The sequence below is a fragment of the Mycteria americana genome, chromosome 11 (assembly GCF_035582795.1).
Source record: "Mycteria americana isolate JAX WOST 10 ecotype Jacksonville Zoo and Gardens chromosome 11, USCA_MyAme_1.0, whole genome shotgun sequence".
Taxonomy (NCBI): Eukaryota; Metazoa; Chordata; class Aves; order Ciconiiformes; family Ciconiidae; genus Mycteria; species Mycteria americana.
Genome location: NC_134375.1, coordinates 25079315 through 25103861, shown reverse-complemented (window position 1 = coordinate 25103861; position 24547 = coordinate 25079315). Strand labels below are relative to the sequence as shown.

General features: G+C 37.8%; 1 protein-coding gene across 7 annotated transcripts in view; it reads right to left on the bottom strand.

Moving 5' to 3' along the window:
- ERC2 (ELKS/RAB6-interacting/CAST family member 2) overlaps positions 1-24547 on the bottom strand; it is a 534065-nt gene that overhangs the window by 146964 nt on the left and 362554 nt on the right. For 6 of the 7 annotated variants that reach the window (XR_012777475.1, XR_012777476.1, XR_012777477.1 and 3 more), the window contains exon 14: positions 12875-13022. The exons of the other annotated variant lie outside the window; for it this stretch is intronic. Coding sequence is in view for 2 of the 6 variants with exons in the window: in XM_075514174.1 (XP_075370289.1) it covers positions 12875-13022 (148 nt within the window). In the remaining 4 variants the exon portion in view is untranslated. The remainder of the gene's footprint in view (positions 1-12874; positions 13023-24547) is intronic. 7 annotated transcript variants of the gene reach the window in all.

Genomic DNA, 24547 nt, shown 5'->3' with positions numbered 1-24547 from the left:
ATAAACAATTTAATCTGAGGGGTTTTTTTCCTAAGACAATAATTTTAGCAAATACAAAAAAAATTTTTCTTTAACTTTGAAATCCAGAAGGTAAGGATCTAAAAAATTGTGTGCTTAAGACTATATAGTTCACCAAGTCTATCCAGAAGTTGCATACCCTTAGTGGAATTAACCTGGATTTAATGAAAGCATGTGCAACTGCAATCGGTTTTCCAGTATGAATCCAGTGCTTCAGGCCTGAATTCCATTAGCTAAGGGTTAACAAAATGTTTGCTAATTAAGCCAGCTCTGTACTTACTCTCTCTAAATAAAATCCATTTTCATGTCAGAACAATATTTTTACACATTCTTTGAAAACTGTTATCATCTGAAGACAAGTGAAGAATTTCTTATCATTTCTACTGCTGCACAACACAGAAGTTGCTAACTGCCACAGAATACAATTTATAGCTGATTTGTTATTTGATAACTCATTGGACAACAAATGCTGTACTTGGCCTCAAACATCCTTTAAAGTTCACCAAATCACATTCATCACTCATAATTTGTTAAAGGACTGTAACAGTTGCATGAAATGAAGACTTTACAAAAACAGCATATATTTGTTCATTAAAAAATACAAAATATTCCACAATGCAGACTGGTACGCTTGTGTATCAGAGGAAGACAGTCTTGAAAAGGAGCTACAAAAGGCATTTCAGAAGGCAACACAGAATGCTGTGTTTCTAAGTAACCCTTATGGTCACTTCTAAGACCAAAGAGGTCCTCACAGGCTACACTGAAAATTAAAATTAAATGCCGTGTAAAGTCTGTATTTCTAGAACTTGATCAAGTTCACTGGCTTTTTTTTTTTTTTAAACTCTTCAGCAAGTTTCCATTTGTCTCACTTCTGTCATCTGATCATCATTAAATATTTTTCTGAGATCAAAACTAACAAGTTCAAGTTCCAACCTTGGAGCCTCTAAAAAATATGTTCAACATCACTGCCACTTAGTTCCACCCTCTTTGAGCATCTCAAGCTTACATCAAGGAGATGCACGCATCCTTCATAAGTGATTTGACAATAAGCCAAACAGTGAGCTTAATTTGCCATCTAGAAAAGAGATTTAGGAGAGATTCCATTGCAAAGTTTCAGCTGAAACTCCTTTTGCCTAAACTTCTTGATACACTTAGAGATTTTTGAGCACTGGTTCACTAATTATCTAGCTGAAGCAAAAAAGAGAATTCCAAGGCTATTATTGTTAAAGAGCCTAACCTTGAGACTGCTCTCAGTTCTTTTTAATGGTAGCACACTTCTTGAATCAACACATGATTATATGAGACAAATGTTTAAAATATGTCCACCAACTATGGTTTTGACAGAAGGACTCGTGTCATTTCTCCACAAGCCGAAGGCTCTGTTAGTTGGCATTGCTTTGAAGGATCTTTTGCCAATGCTAGAGCTGCATGGAAGAAGCGGACTTCGGTATTCTTCAATGTACTCCGAAGCATTCCAGAGCTTGTATTACTTTATGCCAACTATTCCGGCCACTTCTAACAGCACAATACTAGCAACATAATGCTAATTATTTCCAAAATAATTATACTCTTGTCTTCAATCGTTAGAAATACATGATAATGTTCAATTCAGGCTTTTTTGCCGCTTCTGCAGTGAGTTTTTAGACACCAAGAAAATTCCCATAGAAAAAACTTAAGTTATGAAGACTATGAGTTTGCAAGCACTCATCAGTAACCAAAAGATAACAAACACATTACAGTATGGTACCTAACTAGGAACTCCAGCTGCTAAATAACTATCATAATCATAACCGTATGGGTGTTGGAATGCATCACTATGGGGTAGAGTTATGTTTTACTGAGTGCTTTAATTATGCATTTTCCTTTTATAACATCCCTGTAATGTAATCTATTCTTATATTCTTACTCTTTACTGTATTTTAACATGGGTTTTCCTGCTTTGTTTCCCGCCTCCATTGAAGAACACAATTAATTTTTTCCCTGTTAAAATTCCAAATGGGCTAATAAGCATGCTTTTCTTTTCCTGTTATAGTGTATGACTTGTCTTGGGAAGTGTGAGAGACAGGATGCATGCAGGCTACAAGTGTGCATGATAGCTTACTGGAGAAAGGTTTGGCTACTCCTCATTTAACTCTTTTTATTTTTTACCTCATTTATGACATGACTGTTGCATATGAAGTACAGAACACAGTAAAGTTTTTATGCTAAGAAAGCATACACATTTTTCCTTTTCCCATCTACATCTAGTTATATATTAAACTTAACGCACGTGATGTTTTACATTAAAATCTTACAATTCTTATCATTCGTAACACACGTGTAACCAGAACACTTGCTCTTCAGGCCCTGACTGCCCACCCCAGTTTCACAGGACAGAGAATAGGGACTGAGAAACAGTACTGGGTATTTTCCAAGTTTTCATGAAATCCAACCTTCCTCCCAGGGGAAATACAGAAGCCATTGCTGGTCAAATTAGATACTCTCACTCCTGAGCAGCAATGGAAAGCAGCTCCCAGTGTAGATCTTTTCAGAGCCTTGGATCTGATAATTCAGTGTTGAACACGAGCATAGAAGTTTTACATATTTTTCAGTTCTTTTTTAATTAGAGTGGTTTAACTGATAATAACAACCATTACACTTGCTGCTTTGCAAGAGTACAAAATGTGACTGACTTATCCTGAAAGAAGTTAGAGCTCCCAGTAAGTCTCCCTCTTCTCGAGCTGAAGGGTAACAGTCTCCCAAACCAGCTGGCTATCAGACACCTGGAAGACCAAGCCAGGCAGCAGATCCAAGTGCCAAGCAGAAACTTACCTAAAGTACTAAGGCCAAATTTCAACTTTCCTGACACTTGTGATTGAACAAAGTTATGTTGATTTGAACATGGTCCATCTGACTTTCTAGTTGTGGTCTCTGCATTTAGAGTTTGTGTTTTTGAAGTCTTTTTAAGTTCTGTGAATTAAAAGTATGGCTTGAAGCGCAGGAAATATCTTGTAATAATACAGCATACTCAGTAATCTATAGGCTAAAGTCATGCTAAAAGTATTTGTCTGAGTCCTACTACTAAACTTGGTAATTACATAGAAGTATGTAAGAACATAGACACAAAGAAGTGGGTTAAAAAGCATAATTAAAGCTCTGAAACAGTAGCTGCCTGAGGACATCTCAGGCCGGGTCCTACTAAATGCAGACAAGCAACGTAAGAAGGTAAGGTTCTCTGTTTTTTTTCTTTTTTTTTACAACAGGAAATAACTCATTTAAAAGATACTTCCCCATAATAATTATTTAAAACCAGACATGAATCAGAAACTTCAGTAGCTAAACAAGACCTTTGAAACTGCAAATCTCTGGTTAGCAGCACTGATTGTCTTTCAGTGTCTTTAATGTCTGAATAGTTCATTTCAGCCGTAATTTTTGCAATTTCATTACCAAGCCCAGCTCTCTTGTTTGTATCATATACAAAATACAGCCTAAGTTGAAATTACTACATTTCTTCCACTGTATGCAATAAAAATTGATAAATAAACCGTACATTTCTACACATAGATGGTATATAGGAATATGGAGCGAAATGGAGATAACATCACAACGCTGTCTTGATATGCTTTATAGAGACACCTTACCTGTAACTAATTTTTGTTTGATGCTAGATTGTAGAAATGATAAGTTTTATCCACCATCACAGAAGCAGAAAACTCTGACACCCAATTTTTACAGTGTTTTTTTAATAACTGGCTACTTATCACTGTACTTGAGATCAAGTGTTCAACTACATTTAGTTTTATTATCTTGGGGTACTTTGCAGTAGAACTTAAGGACTTGTTTCAAAAATGTCACATGGAGAAAAAAACCCAACTTTTTGGCTTGAGAGTTCACTCATTTATATAACGGAGATATTCACTATTCTTATCTGAGATACTTAATACCCTTTTTCACCTACCCAGCCAGCCAGATCAAAAATTACAAAAGCTCCAGTGTTAATATGTACATTATTTTATATCCGCATGACCTACTTCTTCCATTTAAGATTTGCAGCCTCAGTGGATTTAAACCGTTTGTCTGAACAAGGCGCGTTATGACAGCCATAGCTATCGAGAGGTTCTAGTATAAGTTCACAATGAGATTATCAGCAGTGAAAAAGGGTGCCGTTAGACATGGCCGTGCTTAAGATATGGTATAAATTCTTCAAGAATGAAAAAACTGAACAGAGAACAAACAGAAGCAGATTTTAAAGCAGATCACCAACTGCAGAGCAGGAAAGGACCCACGTGCCAGGCCTGCCATGCCTTCAGGGCCTGACTGCCGTAGGCTACAAAGCAAACAAAGCCCTGCTCTTTGGAAAACGGCTGTGTAAAAATACCGCCCGCCAGCACTGGGACTCCTGAGAGCATGAGGAGGAAAAAGTGATGCCATATCCAGCTACGACTTGAGTCCTTCGACTTTTATAATACAAATTGTCAAACCTTACTAAGAATATGTGAAAAGCGTTGTGTGAGCACTGCCAACGTTTTCAGTATTTTTCCAACGCAGAACATTTCTGCCAAATTAACTAATTTGATCGGGCAAAGGCTATTAGCTACACAGACACATCCTCCTTCTTACCTTGTGCCACACGGAGCCTGCTGCGTTCAGGCACTCTGCTGTTTCACCCCGACGCTGAGCTGTCGGCATTGGGTTTATATCTAAGCTGCTTGTACTTGGCAAAACTGAGAATTACAGATTCGGATTCAAAAATACAGATTCAAAATTCAGGTTACAAATGAAGAGAATAAAACCCAATGTTAAGACATGCAGAAATATTGCCTTAGGATATTTCTCATTAATAGAAAAGTATAAACTACAAGGATTTTTAGTAAATAGTAGTAAATAGTAGTAGTAGTGGTAATAGTAGTAGTAAATAGTAAATGAATTTAAGGCCATTCAGTGCATGGGCTGCTTGTATTGACGTCAGTGGGATCTGAACAGACACATTTAAAATCAGAGACTAATAGCCATTTTGCTATATTGCTCGAGAATTTTTAAGGAAAAAATAACCAGACTGATTTTCCTCATACAAGAGTTCAATATACGAAGTTATTAGAACACCTATTCTTACCTGCCCAAAATAAAACAAAGAGCTTGCGTAGCATAACTGTAACAAAAATAAAACTCCTAGAACTTCAGGGTCTCAGATTCCTCCTTTGTTCCAAGTTAGGTGCTTAAAGCTTGAGCAAGACCAATATTATGAGTGATAGTAAACAGGATAAAGAGAAGAGGGAAAAAAATAGCACAGTGGTCAAATATGTCTGCGGTACCCATGTGAACGGCTTCATAACATGGATTCTATTTACTGTGCAGTAATGTTTGGACTCAACAGTACAATAAATCTCTCTCTGAAGCAGATCTGTGTAAATAATAATAATGATGATGATGATGATGATGTAGTGTTCTGTGCTCCTATAATATTGCCATTGGTGAAATTCAAGGCAATCTGAAACATTAACTTAGTCTGACAACGTTGGAAACAGAAGCAATAGTGATTAGGAACCCACCCAATACCAGGACAGCGCTCCTGGTCACGAGGTCTCCAGATGACAGTGTCGACAGGCACCGTAAGAAAGCATTGCAAGACTGTTGTGTTCCCACACTTGTTAAATGTTAGAGGGCTTAAATGCAATTAATTAACGCACAGTGTTGCAGAAGAATGTTTTGGGCTGCCAGAATAATCACAATCACTAGAACTTCTAATCCTATTCTTTTTCTTTTACAGTAATATAAACACTTTCAAGATAAAATACACAATGCAATACAGCTGAATTAATCTAACAGGGAAAATATAACTCTGGGTATTTTGTTATTCTTGAGTGCTCGATGTCACCACCATAATATCACATTAGCACTATTTCTCATGCACTTAGCTAGAACAGTATATGTAATGCAACACGCCGCCTTCAATTCCATTTTACTCCTTTGCTGCTGAAAGAGTTCTTTGAAATATTTGGATGTTAATTAGTAAGAAATACTTCCATGTATTGCATGCAGGAGAAAATATGGCTAGTGGTTAATTTGCTGAGAAACTGTGGTTACACAGATTTTTAAAATTCCTTGATTGTTTCTCACCCTTTTTGTTTCATTAGCAATATGTTCATGTGATGAAATATAGAGTAGTGAACTAATAGACTAGAGAAGACTGCCAAACACCAGCTTTGCCTCTGGCCAGAGTATTCTGTACACCTGCAGTCTTGAAAACACTGGAAAGGTTTCTAATTTCATGTTTTGAGAAGAAAAATAAAATGCTCTCAAGGAGTTAGAAGACCTTGCATTTTGGCCAACTCCACTTACATTTTTGGCTCTGTATCCCAAAAGTGAAAAGAGGCAACTGGGAAATTTTCAGGCAGTATCCAAGTTCAGAACGAATCAGTAACATAGCAGTGTCTTCTGCTCTTACCAAAATCTCTTGAGATGTTCTAAAAATGGACATTAACCTAATTATTTCATGAAGGATTGCATCACTATACAAATTTCTCTAAAAATAGCTGTCTCAGAATTCTCAAAAGGAATCTTGGCCAGGGTGATTATAAATATTATGTAATCACTCAGCCAAGCCCTCGTGGTGATCTTGTTTAATGCTGTATTTCTGAAGGGTTTTTTTAAGCCTACTACAAAGTTCTATGGCTCTCAAAGTACAGCATTTGGTGTATGAACCAAAACAATTCCAGTGGTTCTGTTTTGCTGGGAGTGCATTACTATGCTTCCCATTTATTTAAACCACTAAACAATAAATATTTAACTGACAGATTGCAGCTGCTAAATTGTATTTAAATCATTACAATTAAATATGCTTGTTTCTCATGGGAAGGTGTTTGCGACACAGAGGTCAGTATTATTACTACTAATTCTACAGGTGGATACACTGTGATACAAATAGATTTTCTAGGTTATCAAAACATAATGTGAAAAAATCTGTAAAAGTAAGCCAGCACTTGAGATAAAACCAATGCTTTTCTTCCAGCTTAGAAATAACAGGAGTTTTACTTAAACTTACACAGTCACAATCCATAAAGACTGCTCAACTCATTCACATAAATAATATTTTGGTCTTTTAAATATGAAGCTACAGATGTACACATATTAAATAAATCCTATGTTCTCATTCCCTTACAAAGGCAGTATATTTTGTTTCTTTAAGATGCTCTTTTTTCTTTTTCAGTATGAAGAATTGTGACAAATTACTTCAAAATCAATGTCTTGGCAGTTTACAATCTGTTTGATGTTCTCAAAGGCCAGAAAAATTAGAATAGAAAAATTGGGGAAAGGCATTCAACTGCAGATTTGGTGCTAGGAGCATTATTTAAGTGATGAACTATTTAAAAAGAGAAAAAAACCTGAAATTTGCAATTGAGACTTTTTTAAACTTTCTTTTATGAACACATTACATTTCTTGTTTAATTCTATTTTAGTTTAGATTACTATTGGGATGTCCTTTGTCAGTCTGCAGGCACTGTCAAACAACGGAAATCAGTACATTTGGAATCAGTACATCAGTACAATGTGGAAAACATTGACATCTTATGACTAAAAAATAATTGATTAATTAAAAAGAAAAGGATGCAGGTGTCTTCTTGAAGTTTGGGGCGGGGGGGCAGGCGCATTTGAGAAGTAAATACTTTGACTCCAAACTGAGTAACAACCGACTTTACTGCTGTAAGACAAACCACATTGAAAATAAAAGACATAGAATAACATAAAATGTTTATGACGTGGATACGCTAAGGTGAATATTCATGCCTAAGCAGGTAGTGCACTGTATTTGTTTTACCTTTGCCAGGATGGTGCCTGTTTAGACAACAGCCTGCTATTGCTAGATATTGAAAAGCTCTTGGTACTTTTCTTCCTCTCACGGAATTTTTCGTGCTCATTGTCTGTAGCCCAATGTTAATATTCTTCTGAAGCAACCCTAAGGAAGCTTACGGAGAGCCAAGAAGCTTCCACTTGAAATACAAAATACACCAGGATGCTTCAGGAGTCTACCAGAGTGATTAGAAAAGTTTTTCACGGCGTAAGTCTGTGGTAAAAGCAGCTACGTTTGCATTTAGGCAATTCAATCCCAGTGCAAGTCTGTGATACATTATGGCGCAGTGATAGAATCTGTTTTTCTGGCCTTAATCCAATAACAATAAAATTCTATGAGTAACCTCAATACTTTGGGTTACTCCACTGAGTTTAATAGAATTGACCTCCTGAACCTTTAAGACATCTACTAGGTACTGTGCCCTATCTCTTTAAATGTGAAGCAGGCTTTTGATGCCTACAATGACCTCACGTGGTGGGAGCCGCCACAGCTCTTGTACAGCTGTATTCTGAGTAGCAGCAGATGAATTTGCACACATTCTGATGTTCCAACTAGGTAAGCACCTATAAATGTTACGAAGTATATCCATTAAAACTCCACAACCCCTTCCCTTGAATTGCCACCCCCACTGGCCTCATCAGAGTCAAGTGAAAGAGCAGTAGCTGGCCCTCTCCTGCACACGGAAATACTAAGGAGGGGTATTCACGGTTTTTGTATGAAAAAAATTCTGACTCTAGGAAATTTACTGTCATCAACAGGATTTTCCAGAGGAAGACAGTGACTTCCCTTCTTACACCTCAAAGAGGATATTCCTGGGCATTTCATGTATACAATCAGAAATCTTGGATTCTCATCCAGAAAGCTATGAATTCACATACATACCTCTCCTTCTCTCTCTCTCTCTCTCAAGAAACAGCCTTTGTAGCTCTCTCAAAAAAAGCCCTTTGTACTTACTGTTTCATATCAGCAGAGGACTTTCCAAGCTACAGCGATCCTACCTCGGACACCGAAGCCACCACTTCAACAGCAATAGCAAACCAGCATCCTAGGCTTGGAGTATAATGTTGCGCTTTTTTAGGTATTATCCATTGCAATGATCCACAGTACAGCATGATTTGAAATTGCTAGAAATATGGAATTGGAGTTTATCAACTACGTGACAAAGTCTAGGATGCCACTGAAAGAGATGGCAGCAGAAACAGAGACTCAGAGAGGTTCTGAGAGAGAAAGAAACTCCCCAAACTGCAAACAAAAGCAAAAAGCAATCAAACCATCAGCTAGATGATGATGCAGCACGAGGGTTGAAGTTTCACAACAGCTTATTTAGGCCAAAGTGATTCACCTGTCTATAAAGATCACAAAAGAAAACTTGATTGAAATAATATTTTCTATTTCAAATGGTAAAGCTCATCCTCACTGAAGGCTAATTTCAAATGATTGCTTCTTTACTAAAATGACAAGCCTTTGAAAAACAACGTGTTCTTGGGAGACGTGCGGGGCATAAGGAGAGCAGATGCAATTGGAAGCTCAATTGCAGCATCACTGCATGAACTGTGCAGTATAATGAGGAAGATATAACGGGATTATCTAAAGAAACTCTAGGATGTTGCTTCTAGACGAGCTTTGCTGACATCTACAACAGTGCATGTAGATTTCCAGGCAAGGTGAAATTATGTTCAAGCAAATTTCTAACTTCAGTTAGCACTCTAAAATAATTACAAATCATTTCCCAATAGCTTGTCTACATGATTTAAGACATAATCCGTATTAACTGCTGCTTTACACTGCAACAACTGCCCTTCTGTTTCGCAGGTCTAACACAATAGTGAAATGACAGTCTGGCTCTGAAGAGAACACTTCTCAGCAAAATTTGGAGAACATTAGAAGTAGCACAGGAACTGTAAAAGGAAGACAGAAAAATAAGTGGAGTAAAACAACTTTCTTCTGAAACAAAGTAGAAAATACTTTTACGTTTAATGAAGAAATCTCCTAAAATTGATGCACCTGTAATAGCGGCAATTTTGTAGCAACACAGAACAGATATAACAGTATTTTTCATGTTCAGGAGATGCATTATTTGATGTGCAAATCAAGAATGGGACTTCCTCTAGGATATAAATATATCACAATAAATGTCTGAATCGCAGATGCTGAAGGAGAAAGGAGGAGCTTGGCTGCAACACATTTACTCTTATCAGCTGATGCCTCTTGGTGGAACAGGGAAAGCCTACTCTTACCGATGCTCTGCTAATAAGATTTTCAGCCACAGTGCTTCATACGCAGCCTAGCTTTCCCATCACTACTGAAAGGCAGAGAACCTTTGTGAGGAGCAACATAAAAAGAAACTACTTGGGTTCTTTAAGGTCTGCATTTCTCATCCTTTGCCCTGCTGCCTTGATAAGTTCTCAGCCTCCTGTAGCCATGAACAGAAGGCTTCCTGCTTGACTGGATAGGTAGATGCATCAAAAATCCATTTGCTATTGTGGATACACATGAAGGGAATATAGCTTTTTGCCATTGCCCACCATGTTATTTTGCCTCAAAGCAAAAATTCCTCCTACAGTACAGAACCGGAGTGGATTTGGGGGCCTAATGTTCAGCATTATCTCGTGAGTCGTCTTCTAATATTTATAAATATCTCTCCTTTCATGATCACATTAGGCTGGAGAAGTTGGGCGTTTTTTTCTTCTTTCTTTCAGCAGCGTAAGAGCTGTGGAAATGGGGGATGCGACAAATAAGGCCATAAGAAAAAATTTGATGCTGCAGCTGATGATTCACTGAAGTTCTAGTGAATCAGAAATAGATTGGGAGACAGCACCTCCCAAAGAAACTGAGGCACAGGGTGGATGTACACCCAGCGCGGAACCTGCCGCTTCCCCGCTGCCGCCCAGCACAGTCACAGCAAGGAAGAGTAGCACTAACGAGCCTTTGTGTTGGGGGCACATGTGGAAGCTTTGGTGGCTGACAGTGGCTCTCCCCAAAGGGATTAAAGAAGTATGAATGATCTCTACAACCTCTATTATCAGATAATTCTTAAGTGCAATAAAGTGGTGACCTAGTTAAACCACATTCCTGTTCCTGGTGTCTCTTTTTTTTGTGGTGTCTGAGATAACAGGGAGATTATTTTGGCATCAATTTAATCTAGTTAAATAGCTTTACTGAAGATCTTTATCACTATAAATGATGGAGGTATTTGAAGTATTTGGTTACAATTCTAACTGAAGTTATCTGAAACAATGCCTCTCTAGAAATCCTCTTCTGCTGTTCCTTCACTCTGTCTGAAGAAAGTTATGAGCATTTTGAACACTTTTCAGCAATAGCTTAATGGTACAAAACCAAATGAAAACAAAAAAACAATGAAAAAAACCCAGTTTGCCCAAGTCTCTGATGAACATTTTAAAAATATCCATGACAGGTATCATGGAACACGGCAAAGTGGTGTGTTCATTTAGTCTTCGGTAACGAAAGATAAAGGTGAAAAAAGAAGATATCTAAAAGTCAACATTACTGCCTCCTCTTTTCCAAAGCAAACCAAAACAAAAATCCCTAAAATTATTTGGAACGTAAGATCATCCGCTCCGATGCAGCACAGCGGGGTGAAGTACTAACCAGCATAAAGCACGTCTGCCTATTTAGCATATAAGATTTGGTGAAATGCCTCCTGGCCAGCTGACTGACCTGAGACATGAGTGCATCCTGGCTGGAACATAGGTACTCGGCTGGAATGTCTGTAATGAAGTCAGCATCACGAGTGGATGATAAGTTCATGCTCAGGGGCTGTTTCCTATTTGTATCCACCTGTGGGAAGAAGCTGTAATGATTAGATGCATGAGGTCAGAGCTATTGGGAATGTAGCATAGCAGCAAGGGTTTTCCTTAACTTTCTGTTATTGGGTGCATGGAGTTCTACAGCGTGTAACGCGTGATTCAGCACAAAGAGTCACAACATTGACTATGCGGTACGTCCTAAACATTATCAACACGGCACGCTCATTTGTGAAGTGGCACGCTGCCTGACAGCAGAGGGGTTACTTTGACAGGCTAAGGAGACCAGAATGATTTTGCCGATGGTATTCGCCTCCTCCTCCTCAAGCAACAACCACAGAATTCAGTAATGTCACACGAAGGAAAACATCGGATACGACACCTTCAGACACGGTCTGCAAACATCTTTCTCATCTTTTTCACCTATTCTGAAAGAGGAAAGGCGTTTAACAGCATACATGACACACAGCACGAGTCTTTCGTACCTAGGTTATCTGAACATCCTTGGTCCTCTTGCCTACAGTGCCTCTTCTGGCTATGATTATTCCCTTTTAAAAACCAGGGGGAGTAGCCACTGCACAGTATGCAGAGTTTTAAACGTTTTAATTAGACAGAGAAGAGACCTATGTACTGTGTCTGGTACATGTGTACTGTGTCTAGTATGGTTATTTTCCTCACTAATAAAGCAGAACATAAATTAAATTTGCTTGTGATAAAATCTATTTCTAGAGTTTGTAACTACATTTTCTTTATTAAAACCTCAAATGACCTACTGTGTTGAAGACAGGGTGATTTTTACTCATTTGAGAATTTATTTTAAGGATAATCACGATTTCCAGATAACCTCTCAGAAAGCCTGAAACCTTCTGAAAACACAATTATTTTACAACAGATAAGCAAATAACTGAACAGAAGAAGGTTAGAAAGAGTCAAGAGAACGGGTAGATCTTGCTTTACGGCAAGGACCATCTGCTCTCCTCTGTCTCACATAATGAAGAAGGTCGGAAGCTATAGGAGGAGGGAAAACAGAAAGTGTATTGGCTGCATATAATATGAGCCAAGCAAACGTGCAGCTCAATACGTAACAGCCATCGAGAAGCAATACGGAAACACTCACAGTGAACGCCTCCTACCTTTCGTAACTGTCGTCACATGTCAGACCTGGCTTGAAGACTTTCAATACGAGGTTAGAACACAATAGTACAAATGAAAATAACGCCAATTTTCTGTTGCCATGAAAGTATGAAAACGAATGTCTCCCCACCTGCTGTTTTAACTGATGTACTAATCTGTCCTTCTCTCGTTTAAGAGCCATTACTTCCTCTTGAGTCTTCTTTTTCTTTGAAGCAGACAGTTCAAGCAAGGCAATGTTTGCATCTTTTTCACTAATTGCAGCAAGCAAAGCTTCCTGTCTGATAAAATAAAATAGAATAACAATTGCTACATTCTCATTAAAACAGAACATACACTACTATATCATACTACATGAGATGTTTCTTTTAACCACTGGGAGAACAATCAGCTACCTTCTGAACACTCTTTAAATAGCAAACATGTCAAGTCTAATCAAATCATGAGAGAAACCAATTAGCCAAAAGAGTTCTCTTTATAGATTCTTCATTATTTAACTATTTCATAAAACATTTACCTCAGTCTCTTTTACTACAATATGATATCTAACAATATTTCTGTGAAATATCTTGCTTCTAAAAATCTTTGGTATTTATTTTTTAAATTCACTGTCCTGAATTCTAGAATATCTTATATAAATCTGTTGTGAATTACTCAAATCATACAGATTGAATAATAAAAAGCAACGTGATACAGATAAAACATATTTTTATATTATCCTGTTAATTTGGTACCCTAGAGACCTCAGTACCGAAATCTCCGGACATCGTCCTCACATTGGCTTAAATGTTTTCCTAGGGATTTATTATTATTCACTGTGTCACCACAAAACTATAATTCTAGGAGTAAAATATAACACACAGAAAAGAAGTTCCTTGATCTAATTGTTCATGAGGAATCTTTTCCTTTGGAATCTCGACCCCTCAATCTCCATAAAGCAAACAGAAATTTCCAGCACTCAGAAACATATAGAATTACAGAGAAGCCAGCGGGGTCAGATCGTAAATAGTTTGTGAGGACGTATGACAAAGGTAATTTTTGCAACATGCAGTTGGAAACACAGATCTTGCAGTATCTTATTATTTCTTATACTCTAAAATGCTCACGTTGGCAAGGCCATAATCTGTCCCTTATTTTCCTAAATAAAAGAAATACATTCATCTTCTGCACTGCATTCAATGACAGACTATGACTTATCAGCCAAGAAAAAGCATATAATACTTAATAGCTTTTAGAACAGAATGTGTTATGGCCTATGCCTTTTTCCAGAACTATGTAAGATCAATCATTAAAAAATAAACATGGACAAATGAGCCATAAATTAACCTTAGGCTCCAACTGCTAATAAATGTAAGAATACAGCTCATGAACTTCATACAGTCAAGGTGAGCTAGAAGTTTGGAATTCTCAGAGTCCTTCGGCTTGCCAGCAAAAATGTCAAGAAAGCTATTTCACTTTTATTTCAAAGTTCCTAACGTATTAATGTAAATATTTAAAGGACAATATTTCTGATGGAGTCAAAGAAAAACAACTCATTTATTTTACTCTCAGAGTTATGAGACATGGATCAATTTTAGATAAACAGTTGCATTTTATTCATACACTTAAATAGTCTCATTTATTATTCTGTCTTCTTCATTCTAATCACAGTCAAATGATGTTTAAAAGAGGATGCCATAAGTCTCCGACAGTCTTAATTTAAATGAAAGCTATTAATTACTTCAAATAACAGGTATTAAGGGGAAAAAAAAAAAAAACATCAAAGGGTCACATATCCATAATGCTAATCTGAAACGAGATACAGGTATATTGTTTTCTATAAACCTCACAATAATGCATACAATTTGCTGCGTGGTAATTTGTAAAAGACTGTTGGCGTTTTCATGTGTTGTGCTCAAATACAATATCAATTCCTTAACGCTGTCATTAAAATCTTAACTTTTTAATGCACTGAAATAGAAGAAAGCCGATTTGCTACGGTGTCCTCTCGCCTTGCAGAAAGCAGAGAACTTATGCACCGTACAAAACCTCCACATGCCCTCTTTGGAGCATCTGGCTCCAACGGAAAGAACAGCGTAACGCAACTGCACTGCTTCTCCACGGTACCTCCGACGTGCAAGTCGGCACTGTTCTGGCTTAGAAACGTGTCCTGCCCCAGAGGGTGGGGGTTTTCAGGGGTGGTAACACAAGCTTTCTGACAGAAAGTGTCAGCAACAGGTATTCGGTGACTTTAAAGCCAAAGAAACAGCGTATTGCATTATTACGTAAAACGCTCTTCTTCTAAATCAAATAAGATTAGGCTAGCTCCTGTACAGTTATCTGTTGGCAGACCGTATTAAAGTTACAAAGAACGGTTAGTCAGAAGTTCTGACAATGTCCCAGTGGTTTGCATCAAGGAACATCTTCCAATTTTTAACTTGCAACAAGCAACAATTTTGTTGCTTATTTTGAACATTATTAAAAAAAAGGTTTCACAATGTTCCCCTGGTTTTCAGGATATGCAGGACAAAGATATGCCCGATCTGCAATTAACACCGATGGGATTAAATCCTAATCTTTAATTCATGGTAATCATCACTGTAGGGTAGGTAAACAGCAAAATATAAATCTCTTTATACCATAAATATCAGTCTAAAGATATACTTATTTACTGTCTGAAGATAAACATTGACATAACCATCACAAACCCAACACACTCAGAATGAAAACAGGTAAAGAAATCTACATCTCTACGTCTCATTCCAAGATTTAAAAATATACTTAGATTCATTCTTAAGTTACATAAGTTAACTCCATCCCAGCCAGACCCAATACGTCTGCTCATCTCATAGCAAATGTCATGGTAAATACTTGCCACCTATGAGGTTTCTAATGATATATAATGTTATTTAATTATATGTGACACATATTACAGCTGTAAAAAGCCACAAACAGAATAAAAGTTTTAAACCGACTTGAAAACTACGTGAAGCTATCCTGAAATTTTACTTCTCCTCCAAAGTTTAGATTATTTCACTGCCTCAAAATTGTCAGTGAAAACACAAACCTGACTAGCGAGGAAGAAGAGTCAGAACTAGTGAATTATGGGGTACCATTTCAACATCTGCCTATGGGATTCACTCACATCCAGCTCTCCTTCTATTGCCAGCCAACATGATCACGTGTTCTTGTGGCCGTAACTGTTAAACTGTGCAACACTCTCTCGCCCCACTTTAAGTAGCAGATAGGTAAAACCTTCCACAGGAGAGGAGAGCCAGCCAACACGCTCTGGAAAACCCGCACTCTGGATTCCGCAGCCCCAAACCCACAAGATTTTGCAGACCCTAGCATGCTTTTTCTCAGCTGATGGTGTGGAGGGATTATGAAAGCCAACCAGAAGTTACGAGAATGTTTTTGCAAGGGAAAGCTAACAAATCTTTTTTCTCTATTGTCTCGTGGCTCACAGGATCATTCCATTCAGTACACTACTACTCCCATCTTGGGAAAATACGTAACCAAACACTTAATTCCAGGAAATAACGATTCATACCAAACACTTCCAGGAAATAATGGTCCATAGTCATGTGAAATAGCTGCTGTCATATGACTCTGTAAGCGCTCCACTGAGACGCCTGAAGAGCTGAATCAAACCCACAGCACACACACAAGTTTGAATTGGCCCCCCAAAATTATTGTCAATATATTTTTTAATTCTTATCTTTACAGTAAATGTAAGTGGAGTCAGGAGGCCCCAAGCCTACGAATGTTTAGAGATGACTGCACAAGAACACAAGGATGGGGATTTCTACTGAAGTCCTTGCACAGCAATGTGGAATGATGCAAACATCCCCACAGATGGGCAGCTGAATGCAAACTCACGCTGCCAGGACTCTTGAAGCCGCCGGAATGTGAGTCAGCTTCAGTTCAGAAGCTGTAAAGCCTCATTTATCCAAGAGACAAGGTGTTTTAGCTTGGGCACAGTGCCACGCGACATGCTGATGGCTTCCAGACTGGAACTGGCTTCCATACAGCTTGCTCAGAGTGTGGGCAGAGCGAGCTCGCATCTGTCTGCACCTGTCTGCACAGACGTGCTCCTGGAGTACGTCGGCATATTATCTGTGTCTATGATCACGGATAACCTGAACGGTAATAACCTCAAAACGATAATCCAGTGGCATTTAACCAGGCATCCGGGTTAACAAGAGTTCAGCAGAGCAGGAGTGTATATTCTACCAAACGATACATGTTGGTTGCTTACATCTTCATAATTAACTACTTCAATACAGAGGGAAGACAGAGAGACCCAACGGTTTTTATTATTACTTTACAGAGTACAAAATAAAGATGCAGGTTGTGACAGGGCATCTAAAGAAACCGAAGTGGCCTCCTTTACTTCTGCATGGCCTAGCGTACTACCAGGGTCACAGTTCCTCCCCTAAGTCCCTGGGAGGCAGAGGTTGAACACATACCTTGCCCATGCTGGTGAGGCGTCGCGAGAGGAGAGATCCCAGCGTTTCTGAAGCAGCCTGTGGGGACAGACCCGCAGCTCTACACTATCATCTCTCATTTACTACATATCACACACAGGTTTACCCACGCCCGTGAAAGTTGCTGTGCTACCCTGTCAACATACTTCAGGTTTCCTATGGAAGAACCAAATCTGATTATTTGACTGAGCTACCCAGTGACCCTGCTAAAAAATTAGTGTCACCATTTTTGCAGGAAACATTTGAAATTAGATTATCTGACCACTAGGAACAAGGCTAAGACGCCAGCAAAACAGCCGACAATGACGACTTTCTCACTTACAAACATGAAGTAAACTTCATTCAAAAAGGTAAGCAGGTGGCAAGGTCTTCGGCTGAATCTCTCGGGTGAGTAACACACTTCCGCTTCGCTGCTAGCAACTGCAACTTCTCATGCCTTTCTCTGCAAGTATTTTTGAAAATCAAGACCTGAACTGGCACCAAGAGCAACATACAGTCTGATATACTCTCCAGCTAACATGCTTAAGAGTGTAAGCGTAATTTATAATTCCTAATTATCTACTGTGTCAGGGGGGAAAAAAAAAAAAGACTATCCAAATACTGTTCCTTAGAGATGTTATCACTATTTGCAGCCAAAATGTCTCCTTATTGTATAATAAATTATGGTAATAAAATACATTTTAAAATAATTTATTAGAGCACTGAATTAAATGACATGCTTTAACAGTAATATTTATAAACAGTAATCCTTTTTGCTATTAGTAGTTTTTCCTCTCTTTTTTGGCAAACTAATCTGTTCTATAAATAACAGGTTACTACTTTTAACACCAAGAAAAATCACTCTAACTGTACCCGGAAAAATTAGGTAAACTCTCAGATTAATAAAATACATGTTAAATCTAAGAGCGTTTGCTCCACATTGGTAATTATTCTGTATATTTTCCTTTGACATACATAAAGTAATTCCTAGGATTCCCAGTCTATATATCCTCCACTATAATATGGTTGCTCATTAAAAGGAGAGGGAGAACTTTTCCCTGGAAAAGCAAAACTCGTGAAATGAAACTTCTCCTCCCCCGGCAGAGCCTGCCTGCGTTCCGCTCCACAGCAGCCTGCTACCCCAAGCTAGTCTCCTTAATACGGAGACAGGGAATGTGACACGCTCTTGAGGAGCACGCTTGCAGCTGTGAGAGCAGGGCTTAAGGTACTCATGATCCCAGTGAGAAGTACCAAGAAACTTGCACAAATATCTTAGCATACTTAACATCACTTCATACCAAAATACAAAAGAAAAGACAAAAGGAACAGTCCCTTCCTGATGGCCAGGAATGAATTTATTTACGCAAGTGGTATTCCACCCAAAACTATTCAGGATTCCACTCTGTTTAACGTTTTCATTAACTACACGGATGATGGGCTAGAAAATCTACCTATTACATTTCAATGAGACTTGAGACTGCGAGGACCTTCAAGTGCCATGACGACAGGAATAAAAATGTCTTGACAAACCAAAGACGCCATCTAGAAAGCTAAGGAGAACTCCATATTAATGATCTGTTGTGAACAAGGCAAACATCATACTGTGAAGTATAAACATAAATAGATTGCAAGACAGAAGTGATTCTTTTGATCTACGCGACTTCAGGAAGATCTTACCTGAAATACTGAATCCAGTTTGGGTATGATTCTCCATGAAAAATGTGGAGACTGCTCAGGGGAGAGCACAAAAGCAGTCAGAGAAATGACTGACAAGAAAACATTGGAAAAAACTACAATAAAGAGTCTATGAGTGGCAACTTGATAATGAGAACATAAAATACTATGTCAAATTGGAAGAGAACATTTTTTTCCATATCCGTGGCACACAGAACAAGAAGTACTGTGCATAAATTGCAGGAGAAAACGTTGTTTTTTCCTCCTAATATGTAGCTAAGGTCTAATGATAATGGCGGGTAAGTATGAATAGCAATTGAGTACTGGAAGAAATTGCTGGGGAAAGATGGTCACTGCCAGTGGAAGTCTCTTTGAACAATTTAGGCGAACGTCTGTTACATGATGTGGGTATAGTTGATCTTGCCCCATGACCTTACCAGCAACCCAATTATTCAATGATGCAATGTTTTAAAGCTGATTTACTCTTGTCTCATTTAAGACAGTAGTCGTTGGAGTTAATGTCATGTTTTATCTGCTTCCATCATATGCTTGCTAGCCTTCCTACAACTGGAAGAAAAGAACTTTCACATTTAAGTTTCCTACATCTATAGTAAGAACGAACAATGGAACAGTTGAGAATGATCAAGTTTCTGTGAAAACTTCCATGACAGCAATTACAGACAAGAATGACTTCATACGGCATAGACAGTTCCTCAGTGATAGTGAAATATGGAGATGCCTTTCCTTGGAGGATCTATCAACTATTAATCTGACAATAGAGAAACAGAAAGCATAAAATCATATAAGTCTTCTAGTAAAGTCACTGGAAGTAGTGTCAAAGAACAATTTGAATTAAAGAAAAATACCATACATAGGATTAGAGAAAGCAGATGATACCAAAGCAACTCAATTATAAATGTAACCTAACACCTGAAAAACGCAATCTTATGGATCTCTAGCCATACAGACATAGAGTATGCATTTGTGAAAGTGTCTCTCTTGGAGTGAAAAAAATTACTCCATATGAAAAGGAAGCCTTAGCATACTAGAAGGGAAGATAAGATAATGCAAGAAGAAATAAATCCATGAAAGACTCTGTTGAATGCCAAACTGAAAAAGTACATTGTATACAGTATTTTATCAAACTGCAGCCTAAACAAATGTCAAATGGAATAATTTCTTTAACAAATATGGGCAACAACTGAGAAAAAAAGGTTGTTCACTAGCATATATTTAGCCAAGATTAACTATGGATAAAAAAACTTACTAAGAACAGATTTAATAACCCTAAACTGTCATTCAGCTTGTAGGAGGTATTCAAGATACAGCTAATAAAACACAAAAAAATGGTTCTAACCACCCACAAAAAAATCTCAGTAGTATAAAACACTGAAGGATGACCACTAAGATAAATGCGTTCTTTTGAGAGCTGCCTTGCAGTTAACCTTCTTAAAGAGTCTCCCAGAAACTCTAATCATAATACATTGCATTGCCACTTACCACAGTCAATTTAGAAGTGAGCTCTGTAAACACTCCTGCTTTACTCCCCACCTCTGTTAGTCTAAGAATAATTTTCTGAGCTTCAATAAAAGAACTCGTGACAACTTTTTGGGAGGTGGGGTGAGTTCTTAGAAACAGTCCAATTGTAATCTAACAAATTCCAAGATTAAGATTTATAGAAACAGGATCTTCTAACAGGAACTTTTACTGCCTTTACTACTTAAGCCGTTGTCTACAAAATACAGAAATGTAACTTAAAAAGTCACCATTAAAGTTAAATCAAGTCAGAAACGTTTGAACTAATGATATACAGTACTGAGCCAGCTTCTCACATGCTAATCGTACTGAAAGAGGAAAAAAAACAGCTCAATCAACTTTTCCCCTTTAATTATTGTTTTCTTTCCCTCATGACCCCCAGTATTCAACCTTAAGTTCAGTAGGAGGTGACTAGAGATAGACGGTGATGAGAGATCCTGTTTGAAACAGCTTCTCTCTGTCACCCCTAAAGCAAATAAATGGTTTGTTAAAACATGCTGTTAATCCATTATGGATGTGCATGCATCTTCGAAAATAAACTCGAGAATATTATCGGTATTTTAAAGCTTTTTCTTTAAAAACAAGACATACTGATCAGAAGCATGGAATTTAAAATCTGTATGTTCAACAGCAGAGTTGTAGTCTAAGCTAGCTGTGTGACACAGACATGTAAAGTCAGTCACTTGATTTTAGACGATTATCCTAAAATTGTATGTCTGAGGCTGACAGAAAACTTGTCTCTCCAATTACACGACTAAATATGCTTTACAAAAGCATATTTACAGCTTACTTCTTTTAAATGAACCACTATTTTGCACTGTTTTCAAAGAACAATCCCTTTGGAAATACTTTCAGAAGAAAAAGCAGCATGAAATAGCACCTCAGGTTGGCCCGGAGCCCTCGGCAAGCGCAGAGATCTACGGACACCCCCAGCCCAAGGCAGCGGGAGGCAGCGGGGACTGCTCCACGGACCACGGGACAGCGCGAGGGGGCCCGCTCTTACACACCCCAGTCCACCAGTCCGGCCCACCACGCTCTTCTCATCTTATCTGAGTACCGCCATCGATTTACCAGCGGATCAAAGCTTCTGCTGGAAGCAGGTGTGAGGAGGAGATACCAAAGCTGACACTGTGTGAGCCAGACAACGCAGAGCCTCCATATTACACCTGTATTGGGTGTGCAGTTTCATTAGGCTAGAATCAAGGAGAAATAGGAAGAAGCAGCTGCCGCTAATGTGAAATTTCAGAGTAAACGGAAAGAAGGAAAAGAGAGGACCTGATTCTCAATGATACGGAGGAGTTCCTTGAAAAAGCAGCTTGCTTTTCCCTTTGTCCTTTTCCTCCAGTTTACCTCCCCCGAGCCACAGTTCAGTGCTTCTTCCCCATGTTTCATTATTCCCATAACCACACCTCTCCTTACCTCCCCAATACCAGTAACTGTATTGTCTTCAGACTGGCAATTTTAAATTATTCCTTTTTTTTCTCCTTAACAGCAATTTGGAATGTGCATATACATCTTTTGTTAAGCAAACAAAAATCATCCAGTATAAAGGTACGAGTTCAGAGAGAAATTTTAAAAAGCAAAGAAGGAACTTCATGCCTATCTTTTGGGGCTAATTTTCAAGTAAGAAGTAGGCACTCAACTGCCCTTTGAATCCTCTGAACTTTTTCAAGCTCTATAACGTTGCACTTCTGATGGCTCGATGATTTATGTTTTAGAAAAGACAGCAAAGTAAAACAGACCCCCTCAGAAAAGACATATTCATCTGTGAAAGCAATTACATCATAGTTTCATAGATCGTGCTTCAATAACCACTGCATTATAATTTCATTCAAATGGGCAGCATTGCTCACACACGAGTAGATATAACAAGCTTCAGACTGTGAGAAATGCAGAGGAAAAAAAGAATTCGAAGTGCTGCAAAACACAGCTGAAGTTAGAAGATGACAACGACTTCTGGGTTTTGCAGCTTTTTACTAGAATTGACTCCTATCATTCATTTGGCTTTGCAGGATTCTCCGTAGGACTGCAACCAACACTTGGTTTAAATACGCCTGCCTGGTTTATGCCGTACCCCAACAGGGCGCAGAGATGGGGACAGCTGAGAACGAGAACGGCATCTGAACACGTGGGATTGTGTTACAGCAGACCATCGCACTGCACAGGGTCCACCTAAGTTAAATGGGAAAACAAAACTGTAGGTGATCTGTCATTGTCAGCCTCCTTATCCTTCAACACCACTTTTTGTGTTTATAGAAGACAAAGATAAAAGTACTTTGCAGGATGAATGGCTTGATCTCGAGAATATAGTTCCTGCTAGCGTTTCTGAACTGCCAAATAAATGTTTACGCTTGGAAAAAAGTTACTATTGCTTTAATGAATTTGCAAAGAATTCAAAGTATTTGAGTCAAAGACACATAAAACTGAGATGCAGAGACAGCATATTAAAAAACCATAAACTTTTGTTAATTGTATTCTGTTCTTAATTTGAATTGACAACATATTCCAAATGACCATTTGTTACAAAGTAGATGGTTATGCTAAAGAACGAGTGGGGCTTCCTTTCAGCTTTTAATAAACGCTGATCAACAAAATTATCCTTTTGGCAAACAGATAACAAATAAAAAGATACTAAAATCTATTTCCTTCCTTTCCATTGGAAATTAAGAAAAAGATTGGTCTGATTTTGAAAGAATTAACTTAAGGTCCTCCCTCTAATTTCCATAAGGTTACAAGCAGCTGCCCTTTGAATAACATATATATCAAAACTCACAAAGTCCAATGTAGATCACATTGAACTTTAAAGTGTATCACAGAGGGAATAATTAGCTCCACTTTGAAACAACATACAGAAATCAATATGAATATGAATTAGAATTTACGCCTTGAGCTTTACAGCATATTAGAAGGCAATTTCAAGAAAGAAAATTGCCTGAATACGTACGATTAACAAAATGCACTCTCTTGGCAGTGCATAATTCATATTTGATAACTGATCTGAGGGCATAGTTTAAATGTTCACTTACTAAACAGGGTGTCAGACAGAGATTATGTAAACCGGTGTCATGTAATTTCCACTAGCCGCAAATATATGTCAGAGTACAATTCTGTACGTTAGCCTTAAACTAAGAAACTCCTTAGAATTTTGAGCACAAACAAATAGGCTGACAGTTTTAATATTTTAGTTATTCTAATTTAGATCTGTGAAGTCAGAATCATCATTACCATTATTAACATGACAGCATCCATTACTTACTGCTACACTATGACTATGTTAAAACTGTTACATAGCTTAATTTGATAGATACAGGAAATTCTAGAAATTAATACAACTCAACATTTTTGATTTTTTAAAGCTACAATGTCTCTGTTAAATTTGCCTAGTTGATAAGGTATTGCTAGGTACAGAATAAACTTAAACATACTGCTCCAGACATATAGTTTCTGAGGATTTCATTATATTGGGAACCAATGGATATGTATTTATGATCGAACCACAGAAAACCTGCTATTAACACCACTAATTATTGGTCTTAACATAAAAAAAAAAAAAGTAGTTAAGCATCTGAGTAAAGAAGATAATTACGATATTTATTCTCAAACTAACATTCCTTTAGGTGTGGGATGTCTAAAGACCTAAGTGCCTAAAGGCATTTTCTCAGAGAACATTTATTCAAATCTCATTTTATTTATTTTAACATTTATTTTACCTCAGTGAAAACATTTGTTTTACCTCAGTGAAAAAAACCACCTTCATTTTTAAGAAAATACTGCATGCCCAAAATACAGCATATGAAAATAATAACTATAAAATAGAAAAGTATCACTAAAGACAATGAAAGCCTAGAGCAGGCACAAGATATTCTAGAAGGAAGGAGAGAGGGAATTCGACGACAGCACACAAATATTTCTCTAATTAGTATCTTAAAAGATTGGGAATGAAAGAGATAGGATACCACATGATGTTATTTAATTATATGACTTCCCTGCTAATGGAGCTATTCACAAGCATTGCCAGGAGCATGAAGACCATCATATGATTCAACTTTGCATAAAGAAGTTTGCTCATTGATCTTCTTTGGTGGGTTAACTGTTTCAAAATTTGTTTCAGACGAAGGAAGCATTTTAAAAAAAGGCATATGTACAGTCTT